The sequence below is a fragment of the Saimiri boliviensis genome, chromosome 11 (assembly GCF_048565385.1).
Source record: "Saimiri boliviensis isolate mSaiBol1 chromosome 11, mSaiBol1.pri, whole genome shotgun sequence".
NCBI lineage: Eukaryota > Metazoa > Chordata > Mammalia > Primates > Cebidae > Saimiri > Saimiri boliviensis.
Window position 1 is genome coordinate 84,640,311 of NC_133459.1, and position 14,151 is coordinate 84,654,461.

The following is a 14,151-nucleotide window of genomic DNA, read 5'->3' on the forward strand; positions in this document are numbered from 1 at the left end:
TACTATGAGCAACTATATGCCAATAAATCAAAAAACCTAGAAGAGATGAGAAGGCTTACGGCAGTCTGGACATTATCCAGCTTCCTGGGCTTTTTTTCACTTTGTGTTGAAGGACACACCTTGGGATGACGTATCATTCATCCTCAGGAGAGGGTTTAGTTTAATATTTACCATCCTTAGGAAGCTTCGTTGGAGGAAAAAGAATACTTGAAGTGGTACCTGACTCTTATTTCTGCTGGAGTCTTTCATCATGGTATACTCCAAGCTTGTACTATGATCTTCCCTGCTATTTAGTTTATATAACACTATTTTCTCAGACCTCAGTGTAGCATTTTTCATTTCCCTCCTACATCACCATGTCTATGTTAAATCTCAGCTTCTGAAAAACAGAGGTGAGTTGCTAAATGTCTTAAGCACCCTTTAGCCACCACCTTCAACTCCTTATTCTCTTTGCCTTCTTTTTCCTCTCATTTTTGGCTGAAATACTAGAACTGATTTTCATAGAACTAAAGGTTTATATGAAATAATATACCATTAAGTGGCAGTTATAAAGACTTTACATATTCAACATGTCAAGTATTTTAAGGATTCAGGCTCTGGATTATTTAATTTTGTATTTTGTTTCTGTTTCATGTGCAATTTGGTATTTTCATGCTGTTTAGTGCCTTAGTTGAAGAATCAGAACATGAAGACCTCAAATCACATTTATTTGTCTCTTTCAGTTTCAATGGAGAAAAAATGGAAAATATCTGCTAAAATGACATTGTATGTTTTCTAATGCAATCGAATTTTATCTGCAATTCATTTTTCAGATTTTATTTTAAGGGTGTATATGTGTGTGGAGAGGCCAAGTAAGGCTTATACCATATCCATTCTAAAAGTTTCATAACTTTTCTTAGTATATGAGTTATTAATGCTTCCCCTAAAAGATAAATTCTCCCAGAACCCTTCATTTTTCTCTAGTTCACATTCTCTGACATACGGCTGTATTTGTACTGTTTCCCCTTCCTCACCTACCAATAGGCTTAAGTAGGAGGCAGCTATCATCATTCATTGATATTATTGAGTGTAGTGTAGTATGAAATGTTCCAGATTATCTCCGTGTGACTGTCCCTATTCTATGATGTAAATGAAAGATTGATAAATTGTCAGAATTACGCAGTTGACAGTTCTGTGTTTGAGAGGCTGAAGTCACAGCTTGCAGATGCGTTCAGTGCGGTATAGGTTGGTGGACCTCACTGCCCCCACTTTCTGCACTGTATATAGGTTCTAAAAGAGATTCTTAACCACTTGGTATTTATCGTGCAGAGATTTGCTTATCAAAAATGTATACCATTTCTGTGAGAAATTGTGTATAACTGCTTTGCAGCTAGTTATCCTTAGGTTTATTAAATTCCATATTAACCAGTTATTAGACATTTTAAAATATATTTACACATAGAATTTTTTATATTAGTTAACTTTTGTAAACTTCAATTCCAGTAAATTAAATAATATTTAGAACCTTTAAATATTTTGACCTGTATTACATCTCTAATTTCATTATTTTTTTTTGTCAACAGGCTTGTGATGTCTGCTCTTAATTAACTTGTAAATATCTTCTGATAACCATCTTTTTAAAAATCATTTTGGATTAAAGATGACTTCATATTTGTTGAGTCATTAATAGAAATAAACTTTTATAAAGAGCAAGCCTCTGAGAAGACAACATTTGATACGCTAGAATGTCCCTGTATTGCCTGCTTTAGCATGTGTTGGCAGGGTGTAGATACACACACCTCCACAACGATCCTCCTCCCACCCTGTGTAAATGTACTCACTCTACAGCATTGTAAAGGATTTCATTGTGCGATTGTGTTTTCAGAATTATCTTTCACTCTTTTCTGAGTATGATAATAGTAGCTGTATCTATGATGAATTTTAGTAGTTGTTAGATTACACTGTACTTTCCTTAGTCCAAAGCTATGTTTCAAGCTCTGAAAAACAGAGAAAAGTGGAGTAAGTGGTTTTTAAATTCCTAACTTGGAAATATTTTGCTATCATCAAATTTCATTTTGTTTAAATTGTACATGATGAGTGTGTTCTCCCTTTTTAGGTGCGCTTTGTAAAGAATATAACTTCCTGGAAAGAGATGAAACCAGGATTTTATCATGGACACGTTTCTTACTTGGATTTTACAAAGTAAGTTACACTAAAATAACACACTAAAGAATGCTTTGTACTTTAGTAACCTAAAAAGGAATAAATTCATTAAATTGTTATGATTTTCTAATAAAAAATGTACTGACTTGCCTTTGCCAGTGTTAGATGTTATTTAAGTATACCTTCTCAGTGTTTTACTGCCCTCTAGTGTTCATAAATTGGCAGTTCTCATTAATTATATATTAGGTTTTACTCTTTAAAGTTATTTTTTATTATTGTGTGTATGTGTCCAACCAGAATGACAGTATTTCAGGACAGCTCAAGTTTTAGCCTAGAGTCCAGGTTATGACTTACCACATAATTGACTGAGAAAGAAAAAAAGCTCTCACTAAGTTATTGGTGCTCCAGTGTGTCTGCTTCTCAGCCAAGACATAATGAAATGTACACTTCCCTTGGGCTACCTTATTTTAGCTTTAAAATTATGGTGTATTACAAGACTTAAAAAAAAACTAATGATTTCCTTTTATTTGAATTTGTCTGTTATTAGAGATAAGTCTCACCCCATATTCTTGGGGAAAAGAGAGAGACTTCTATCATCAGTCCCTCTCTTTCTCTCTCTCTCTCTCTCTCTCTCTCTCTCTCTCTCTCTCTCTCTCTCTCCTCTCTCTCTCTCCCCCTCTCCTCTCTCCTCTGTCCTCTCTCCCAATCTTCCCACCGCAGTCTCCCAAAGTGCTGAGATTATAGGCATGAGCCACTGTGCTCTGCCTCTGTCATAGTTCTCCCAAGAAAGTTTCAGAAAACTATACGCCTACTATTCAAGCACTATGTGGCTTTCTGTAAAGTCTGTGCCACATTAAGTATTAATCAGAAAATTAATTAAACATAATCTTCCAAATGTAAGAATCTTCTGGATGCATTTGAACTTTTTTGGTAGTACACATAGTACCATTATAGTAAACCTCAAATCCAAACGCTTTCCCAGGATTATGCATTAACTTCAAAAACACTAAACAAAATGTTTTTATCATTTAAGCTTAGACATGTTCATTCAATTCTTAAATTAGTTGTGATTTCAGAGTAACACACCTTGATGTATTGGACAACTTTAAAAGGTATTTTTGATAAAATTTAAAATAGGCCGGGCGCGGTGGCTCAAGCCTGTAATTCCAGCACTTTGGGAGGCCGAGGTGGGTGGATCACGAGGTCAAGAGATCGAGACCATCCTGGTCAACATGGTGAAACCCCGTCTCTACTAAAAATACAAAAAGTTAGCTGGGCATGGTGGTGCGTGCCTGTAATCCTAGCTACTCAGGAGGCTGAGACAGGAGAATTGCCTGAACCCAGGAGGCGGAGGTTGCGGTGAGCCGAGATCGCGCCATTGCACTCCAGCCTGGGTAACAAGAGCGAAACTCCGTCTCAAAAAAAAAAAAAAAAAAAAAAAAAATTTAAAATAAAAGTGATATCCCTCTCTCGGTTTTTACTCCTTAAATTTGAAAAGAAAAAGCAGATTGAAATATTACTGATTCAAATTGATAATTAATCTTAACTTTTCGGGAAATCATGTAATTAAAAAATAGTCACCCAAATATTGCATACATAAAATGATATATTCCTATTTCTGGTTCCTCTCACAGTACTCAATCTTTCAATAAAATTGAACCTTTAAAGTTAGATGTGTGTTTTTCTATAAATAATTCATACTGCAATATTGAAAATATTTTATAGGCAGCTTTAAAATAAATTAATCACTTTTTCTTTGCATAGGCATTGGACCAATTTCATAAGCTCTGTTCATGTGCCTATTTTCCCTCAGGGCTGCATTACCCTTGAATTGAATGTTTGTTGCCCTTTCACCTAAATGATTTATTTTTTCCACACACAGCTTGGTTTCTAATACTCTGGGTTTTCATTATTAAAATTATATATTGAGTGCTTTCGCTTTTGGCAAAGTCTTGTACTTAGAACAAAGCTCTGATATATGCTGAGGTTCTTGTAGTTGAAAAATATAAAGCTTTTTGAAGAGATTAATCTCTTACTAAATACTGACATGAATTTTTAAGGGTTTGAATATTTTTATAGTGAGTCTTATGGGAAGCAAAAAATATTGTGAAAATTTTTCATAGATTTTGACAAGATTTTAAATGAATACCTAAGCAAAATCAGCGTAGGTGAAATGTATTTCGATGTACCTATATAGTCAGGAACTGTTGTAAATTTAACTAGTATCCTCAAATACCTTTTTGCCTAATAGCCATATGCTCCGTAAATGAGGAAAGAAGAGGAAAGAAACATCACCTTACCAATTTTTAAATTAGAGTCGTCCCTGGTATGTCTGGGGTATCAGTTCCTAGACTACTTGAGTGTATAAAAATCACATACTCAAGTCCTGCTGGCCCGGCGAAACCCACGAATTTGAAAGTCGGCCCTTCATATACACGGGTTTCACATCTCTGAAATAATGTATCTGTTTGGTTGAAAAAAAAATCTATATATACATGGATCTGCACAGTTCAGACTCGTGTTGTTCAAGGGCCAATTGTACTTTATTCTTCGACACAGTATTCTTGACTGGCATAGTACTTTGTGGAATCCACTAAATTACTTGCTTTCGGGAGAAAGTGGTGAATTTGGCAAAAGAATTATTTAATCACATGTTTTTTTAACTTAGCAGAGACATTAAAATGAGTATAGGCCCCAAGAAACTTAGGGAATAAGATAGAGAAATAAAAAATAAAAGCTCCTTTCTAGTTTAGACTGACCGCTAAGAAATATACATTATATTTGCAAGCTTCTCTACTCAAGCCATGTTTTCATTACATATATTTGTTTTTTATTGAACTTTAGAATATTACAAAAATACTTTTTTACGTTTTTGCATTCCATCTTTGCTCTTTTTTGTCTGAATCTTACTTGATTTTTTGAAAGCATATTTCCTAGTTTTTCCTTTCCATTTTTCTCCTTAATGTTATGTTTTGTTTTCTTTTTAATTGGCAGATGATACAATTTTAAAATGATGTACATATGATAAATTATTATAAATTTGAAAAATTTCCAGTTTAAAATTGCATATAGGTTGAACATTTTCAAAATGTTGTAGTATGCAGGAAAAATAAAATTGAATATGTTGCAGTTCTTGACCTTAATGAGTTCACTGAAATCTTATTTTTTTTGAAACTATCAGTTCATTATGTTTTATTATAAATAGTAAAATATCACAGATTTTGCTGTTTTTATAATACATAAAATATTACAGATTTTCTTTCATTCACGTGAGATTAATGAATTTCCTAAAATATCTTCTTACTTTTAAATGTATACTATTCATTTTTCAATAGCATCTATTATCCCATTTTGATTTTCTTTAAATTTTAGAAAATTCAATTGTTAAAAGTCTCTTTCAAAAATACTTCTTCAGGAATAAACATTTGCATTTATAATGAATAATGATCAAATAAAAGAACACTTTTAATGATGTACTTTCTTTCAGACTCTGCTAAGATTTTTTATGATTTAGCTACCTCAGAGTCACATGTCAGCGTCGGTCTTGAAAGGTATTTGAAAATTATTTTTGATGTAATAGTTTATTCAGGCACATATCAGGTATGTACGTTTGTGGTTGTCCCCAGAAATGAGAATGAGTTCTCATTGCTCTCATTTTGGTGTCTCCATATTGCTTCTAGTATCATTTTCAGAACAAGTGAATGTTCTGAATCAGTAAAGAAGCAGGTATGTCACGATAAGAAACAACTAGATCCTTCATTAGGTCTAAAATTCTAAACAATAATCAAGTGACAACATTTTAGGCCTAAATAGACTTAGTTAATATATAGATTCATGTGAGATTGTTCTTTCTACTAATACTTCTCTGCTAAACCAGATGACGTTTGCATAATTTTCTACAACTTTCAACAAATATGTCACAACATTGTAGATACTATAGAAAATTATTTTAATCATTCCAGACAATATATGTGAGTTGCCTTGTACTACTAGCTCTTTCTATAGCATTGATCCTATAGACTGCTGAGAAGGAATCTCTAGGCCAGGCTCAGTGGTTCACGCCCATAATCCCAGCACTTAAGGAGGCCAAAAAGGGCAGATCACAAGGTCAAAAGATCAAGACCATCCTGGCCAACATGGTGAAACACTGTCTCTACTGAAAATACTAAAATTAGCTGGGCGTGGTGGTACACACCTGTAGTCCCAGCTACTTGGGTGGCTAAGGCAGGAGAATCAATTGAATCTGGGAGGACGAGGTTGCAGTGAGCCGAGATCACGCCACTGCACTCCAGCCTGGCGATAGCATGAGACTCTGTCTCAAAAAAAAATAAATAAAAGCAGTATCTGAAGTCAGACAGATCTGCTGTGAAATCCACTCAGATTCCTTGCTAGCTGTGTGATAGCCACAGTGCTTCAGATCTTTGAGCTTCAGTATCCTATTTTTAATTTGAGAATAATTAAAGTAATTACTTCATGGGGTGGTGGTGAGGATTAAATATGATAATGTAGATGAAGCACTTAGTTCTCTGCCTCACACAGAGCAGTGTTATGATTCTTTTTAAAATTCTTTTTTCAGTTACCATATTGTTTTAACTGGCGTTTTAAAATTCTGTCTTTTTTCAGTTACCTTATTGTCTTAACTGGTGTTTTCTTCTTCTCCTTGTCTGAATCTCTGCTGGTCCTTATTTCCAATTCTTAATTAAGCATTGCATAAGACTCTTTCTTTGCCTCCATTATTCTCTTTTGGAAGGTTTACACATTTTTAGCTGTCATTTTTATCTTGTCATCCAGACACGGAACTTTTGAGTCATCTTGGACAACTTTTTTTAATCACCACCTATATCTTGCCAGTCATCTAGTTTTTTGGGTGTCTTTCATTTAACATGATGCTTTTGACATTCATCTAATACGTATCAGTAGTTAGTTCCTTACTAAGTCGTATTTTATTGTATGGATGTACTTCAATTTTGATCCATTCACCAGTTTCTGGATATTGAGGTTGTTTATGACTTTTGGTGATTATGAATAAAGCTGTTAAAACATTTGCATACAGGTTTTGTGTGGACATATGTCTTAACTTCTCTTGGATAAAAACCTAAAAGTGGGATTGCTGAGTTGTATGGTAACTCAGTAAGAAACTGCCAAACTGTTTTCCCAAGTGATTGTATCATTTTGCCACCAAACCAGGATTGTTTTAAGAGTTCCAGCTGCTATGTATCCTCCTAGCATTTGAAATTGTTAGACTTGATCTTTATTTGAAAACATGAGCCATTCTAATTGGCACACAGTTGATGAATGCCCATTTTAAGACATAAATTACTTTAAAAATCATTTGTTTACAACATTATCATCAATAAAACCAACAAATAGCAACAGGTCATTCACTGTTTTGGATACAGGACAGTGGGACCTTGCTTCTAGGATTTGAAAGTTTCTGTGAAGCTTGAGGGCAATGAGAGTCCAGAATAACTATGGACAAAGTATAAATGTCTCCAGCAAGATTGATGCGTAAGTGGAGAAGTTAAATTTAGTATGAAGCAGAAAAATATCAAAACATAATGCTTCCCAAAGGCCATTCAGCCCTCTTTCATGTTCATCACCTCCCTTTTAGACTTTTTCTAGCCATTGACAAGGTTCCTTACAAATGTTCTGAATGTGCAGTTGATCTTTTAACCATTATTGTTGTTCATTTGCATATTGGTACTGTTCATTTGACAACCTATTGATAGAGTGTAATTGTAAAAAATGAGTCTAGTTTATGTTCTTTGCTTTGTCATGCTTCATATGCTGACATAGCAAGAATTAAGTTCCTAAAATATCTTCCTACCAACCTTCTGCTCAGATTGTATCTTTTCCTTTCTGATTTTCATCTGCAGATTCGTACCAAATATGCTCTTCTTTACCCAGGAAGATCATGTTCTAACAGATCAACAGTAATTTATTTTCTGCTAGTAGAAATGGGTTTTTACTCTTCTACCTGAGCTTTTCTGAGAAATAACTGAAATGACTGACCAGAGTACTCTTCCTCCTTTATAAACTACCTGGTTGGCAAAATAGTAAAACCAACAAATCTTGTTACTTCTTGTTTTCTAGCTGGCTGAGCTGAGTGTGGCTCAGATCCTTTTTTTTTTTTTTTTTTTTTTTTTTTTTGAGATGGAATCTTGCTCTTGCCCAGGCTGGAGTGCAATGGTGGGATCTCAGCTCACTGCAACCTCTGCCTCCCAGGTTCAAGTAACTCTCCTGTCTTAGTCTTCTAAGTAGCTAGGATTACAGGCACACACCACAACACCCAGCTAATTTTTGTATTAAAAAAAAAAAATATATATATATATATATATATATTTATCTGCATTTTAGGTTCTGGGGTACATGAAAAGAACATTCAGGATTGTTGCATAGGTACATACATGGCAATATGGTTTGCTGCATCCATCCCCATCACCTATATCTGGCATTTCTCCCCATGTTATCCCTCCCCAACTCCCTACTCCCCACTGTCCCTCCCCTAGTCCCCCGCAGCAGACCCCAGTGTGTGATGCTTCCCTCCCTGTGTCCATGTGTTCTCATTATTCAACACTCGCCTGTAAGTGAGAACATATGGTGTTTGATTTTCTGTTCTTGTGTCAGTTTGCTGAGAATGATGGTTTCCAGGTTCATCCATGTCCCTACAAAGGACACAAATTCATCATTTTTTTGGCTGCATAGTATTCTATGGTGTATATGTGCCACATTTTCCCTGTCCAGTCTATCATTGATGGGCATTTGGGTTGATTCCAGGTCTTTGCTATTGTAAACAGTGCTGCAGTGAACATTCATGTGCATGTGCCCTTATAAGAGAACAATTTATAATCCCTTGGATATATAACCGGTAATGGGATTGCTGGGTCAAATGGAATTTCGATTTCTAGGTCCTTGAGGAATCGGCATACTGTCTTCCACATGGTTGAATTAATTTACACTCCCACCAACAGTGTAAAAGTGTTCCTGTTTCTCCACATCCTTTCCAGCGTCTGTTGTCTCCAGATTTTTTAATGATCACCATTCTAACTGGCATGAGATGGTATCTCATGTGGTTTTGATTTGCATTTCTCTAATGACCAGTGATGGTGAGCATTTTTTCATATGTTTTTTGGCCTCATATATGTCTTCTTTTGAAAAGTGTCTGTTCATATCCTTTGCCCACTTTTGAATGGGTTTGTTTTTCTGGTAAATCTGTTTTCGTTCTTTGTAGGTTTTGGTTATAAGTCCTTTGTCAGATGGGTAGATTGTAAAAATTTTTTCCCATTCTGTTGGTTGCCAGTTAACTCTAATGATTGTTTCTTTTGCTGTGCAGAAGCTCTGGAGTTTAATTAGATCCCATTTGTCTATTTTGGCCAATGCTTTTGGTGTTTTGGTCATGAAGTCCTTGCCTCTGCCTATATCCTGAATGGTTTTGCCTAGATTTTCTTCTAGGGTTTTTATGGTGTTAGGTCTTATGTTTTTGTTGTTGTTTTTTTATTGCATTTTAGGTTTTGGGGTACATGTGAAGAACATTGCACAGTTACACACCATTGCAGTGTGATTTGCTGCCTTCCTCCCCATCACCTATATCTGGCATTTCTCCCCACGCTATCTCTCCCTGACTCCCCAACCCACACTGTCCCTCTCGTTTCCCCCGACAGACCCCAGTATGTGATACTCCCCTCCCTGTGTCCATGTGTTCTGATTGTTTATCCCACCTATGAGTGAGAACATGCAGTGTTTGATTTTCTGTTCTTGTGTCAGTTTGCTGAGAATGATGGTTTCCAGGTTCATCCATGTCCCTGCAAAGGACACGAACTCATCATTTTTGATGGCTGCATAATATTCCATGGTGTATATGTGCCATATTTTCCCTGTCCAGTCTATTATTGATGGGCATTTGGGTTGATTCCAGGTCTTTGCTATTGTAAACAGTGCTGCAATGAACATTCATGTGCATGTGTTGTTATAGTGGAATGATTTGTAATTCTTTGGATATATACCCAGTAATGAGATTGCTGGGTCAAATGGAATTTCAATTTCCAGGTCCTTGAGGAATCGGCATACAGTCTTCCACAATGGTTGAACTAATTTACACTCCCACGAGCAGTGTAAAAGTGTTCCTATTTCTCCACATCCTCTCCAGCATCTGTTGTCTTCAGATTTTTTAATGATGGCCATTCTAACTGGCATGAGATGGTATCTTAATGTAGTTTTGATTTCCATTTCTCTAATGACCAGTGATGATGAGCATTTTTTCATGTGTTTGTTGGTCCCATGTATGTCTTCTTTTATAAAGTGTCTGTTCATGTCCTTTGCCCACTTTTGAATGGGCTTGTTTGTTTGTTTTTTCTTGTAAATCTGTTTCAGTTCTTTATAGATTCTGGCTATAAGTCCTTTGTCAGATGGGTAGACCGCAAAAATTTTTTCCCATACTGTTGGCTGCCGATTCACTCTAATAACTGTTTCTTTTGCTGTGCAGAAGCTGTGGAGTTTGATCAAGGTCAGGTCTTATGTTTAAGTCTTTAATCCATCTGGAGTTAATTTTAGTGTGTCAGGAAGGGGTCTAGTTTCTGCTTTCTGTACATGGCTAGCCAGTTTTTCCAACATCATTTATTAAACAGGGAATCCTTTCCCCATTGCTTGTTTTTGTGTGGTTTGTCAAAGATCAGATGGTTGTAAATGTGTGGCATTGTCTCCGAGGCCTCTATTTGGTTCCATTGCTCTATATCTCTGTTTTGGTACCAGTACCATGCTGTTTTGATTACTGTAGCCTTGTAGTATAGTTTGAAGTCAGATAACATGATACCTCCAGCTTTGTTCTTTTTGCTTAGAATTGACGTGGCTATGCAAGCTATCTTTTAGTTCCATATGAAGTTTAAGGTGTTTTGTTGCAGTTCTGTGAAGAAGGTCATTACTGCTTGATGGGGATAGCATTGAATCTATAAATTACTTTGGGCAGTACGGCCGTTTTCACAATATTGATTCTTCCTAACCATGAGCATGTAATATTTATCTGTTTGTGTCCTCTCTTATTTCATTGAGCAGTGGTTTTTAGTTCTCCTTGAAGAGGTCCTTTACATCCTTTGTTAGTTGTATTCCTAGGTATTTTATTCTCTTTGTAGCAATTGTGAATGGCAGTTCATTCTTGATTTGGCTCTCTTTAAGTCTGTTATTGATGTATAGGAATGCTTGTGATTTTCGCACATTGATTTTGTATCCTGAGACTTTGCTGAAGTTGCCTATCAGTTTCAGAGGATTTGGGGCAGAGATGATAAGGTCTTCTAAATATCCAATCATGTGTTCTTCAAATAGAGACAATTTGACTTCCTTATTTCCTAATTCAGTACCCTCTATTTCCTTTTCTTGCCTGATTGCTCTGGCCAGAACTTCTAATACTATATTGAATAGGAGTGGTGAGAGAGGGCATCCTTGTCTAGTGCCAGATTTCAAAGGGAATGCTTTTAGTTTTTGCCCATTCAGTATGACATTGGCTGTGGGTTTGTCATAAATAGCTTTTATTATTTTGAGATACATTCTGTTGATACCTAGTTTATTGAGAGTTTTTAGCATAAAGCGCTGTTGAATTTTGTCAAAGGACTTCTCTGCATCTATTAAGATAATCATCTGGTTTTTGTCTTTGGTTCTTGTTTATGTGGTGAATTATGTTTATAGACTTGCTTATGTTGAACCAGCCTTGCACACCCAGGATGAAGCCTGTTTGATTGTGATGGATAATCTTTTGGGTATGCTGTTGCAATCGGTTTACCAGTATTTTATTGAAGAGTTTTGCATCTATGTTCATCATGGATATTGGCCTGTAGTTTTCTTTTCTTGTTGAGTCTCTGCCAGGTTTTGGTATCAGGAGGATGTTGGTCTCATAAAATGATTTGGGGAGGATTCCCTTTTTTTGGATTGTTTGGAATAGTTTCAGAAGGAGTCATACCAGCTCCTCTTTGTATGTCTGGTAGAATTTGGCTGTGAACCCATCTGGACTTGGGCTTTTTTTGGTTGGTAAGCTATTAATTACTGCCTCAACTTCAACCCTTGTTATTGGTCTATTCAGGGTTTCGACTTCTTCCTGGTTTAGGCTTGGGAGGGTGTAAGTGTCCAGGAATTTATCCATTTCTTCCAGGTTTACTGGTTTATGTGCATAGCATTGTTTGTAGTAAGCTCTGATTGTGGTTTGTATTTCTGTGGACTCTGTGGTGATATCCCCTTTATCATTTTTTATTGCATCTATTTGATTCTTCTCTCTTTTCTTTTTTATTAATCTGGCTAGTGGTCTATTTTGTTGATCTTTTCAAAAAACCAGCTCCTGGATATATTGATTCTTTTAAGGGGTTTTTTTGTGTCTCTATCTCTTTCAGTTCTGCTGTGATCTTAGTTATTTCTTGTCTTTTGCTTGCTTTTGAGTTTTTTTTATCTTGCCCCTCTAGCTCTTTCCTTCCTGGGACAGAGCACCTCGGAATAAAGGCAGTTATGAATTCCACTGCAGCAGACTTAAACATACCTGCCCAGCTCTGAACAGAACAATGAAGCTCACAGCTCAGCACTTGAGATCCTATATGGGACAGACTGTCTCCTCAAGCAGCTCCCTGACCCCTTAATAACCAAAGAGACACCTCATAAGAAGAGCTCAGGCTGACATCTCGCGGGTATCCTTCTGGGACAAAGATAACAGAAGAAGAAACTGGCAGTGACCCTTACTGTTCTGCAGCTGCTGCAGGTGATCCCCAGGCAAGCAGAGTCTGGAGTGGACCTGCAGCAGTCCTACAGCAGTGGGGCCTGACTGTTAGAAGGACAACTAAGAAACAAATAACTTCATTAGCAACAAAAAGGACATCCACGCAGAGACCCCTTCTGGAAGTCACCAACCACAAAGACCACAGGTAGATAAATCCACAAAGACAGGAAGAAACCAGTGCAAAAAGGATGAAAATACCCAAAACCAGAATGCCTCTCCTCCTCCAAGGGATCACAACTCCTCACCAGCAAGGGAATAAGGCTGGATGGAGAATTAGTCTGATGAATTGACAGAAACAGGCTTCAGAAGGTGGGTAATAACAAACTTCTCAGAGCTAAAAGATCGTGTTCTAACCCAATGGAAAGAAACTAAGGACCTTGAAAAAAGGTTTGATGAATGCTAACGAGAATAAACAGCTTAAAGAGGAATATAAATGAATTGATGGAGCTGAAAAACACAACATGAGAACTTTGCAAAGCATACACAAGTTTCAGTAACCATATTGACCAAGCAGAAGAAAGGATATCAGAGATTGAAGATAAGCTCAATGAAATGAAACAAGAAGGCAAGATTAGAGAAAAAAGAGTAAAAAGAAATGAACAAAGCCTCCAAGAAATATGGAATTATGTGAAAAGACCTAATCAACGTTTGATAGGTGTACCTGAATGTGATGGAGAGAATGAATCCAAGCTAGAAAACACTCTTCAGTATATGATCCAGGAGAACTTCCCCAATCTAGCAAGGCAGGCCAACATTCAAGTCCAGGAAATACAGAGAACACCACAAAGATATTCCTCAAGAAGAGCAACCCAAGGCACATAATCATCAGATTCACCAGGGTTGAAATGAAGGAAAAAATGCTAAGGGTAGCCAGAGAGAAAGGTTGGGTAACCCACAAAGGGAAGCCCATCAGACTCACAGCAGATCTCTGACCAGAAACCCTACAAGCCAGAAGAGAGTGGGGGCCAATATTCAATATCCTTAAAGAAAAGAACTTCCAACATAGAGTTTCATATCCAGCCAAGCTAGGCTTCATAAGCAAAGGAGAAATCAAATCCTTTATGAACAAGCAGTTGCTCAGCGATTTCATCACCACCGGGCCTGCTTTTCAGGAGCTCCTGAAAGAAGCACTAAACATAGAAAGGAACAACCAATACCAACCACTCCAAGAATGTACCAAATGAAGAAACTGCATCAACTAATGGGCAAAACAACCATCTAGCATCAAAACACAGGGTCAAATTCACACATAACAGTATTAA

General features: G+C 36.6%; 1 protein-coding gene across 3 annotated transcripts in view; it reads left to right on the forward strand.

Moving 5' to 3' along the window:
* HS2ST1 (heparan sulfate 2-O-sulfotransferase 1) overlaps nt 1–14,151 on the forward strand; it is a 177,676-nt gene that overhangs the window by 146,984 nt on the left and 16,541 nt on the right. For all 3 annotated transcript variants that reach the window (XM_010331124.3, XM_003943266.4, XM_074381143.1), the window contains exon 3: nt 2,096–2,181. In XM_010331124.3, the coding sequence (XP_010329426.2) occupies nt 2,096–2,181 (86 nt within the window). The remainder of the gene's footprint in view (nt 1–2,095; nt 2,182–14,151) is intronic.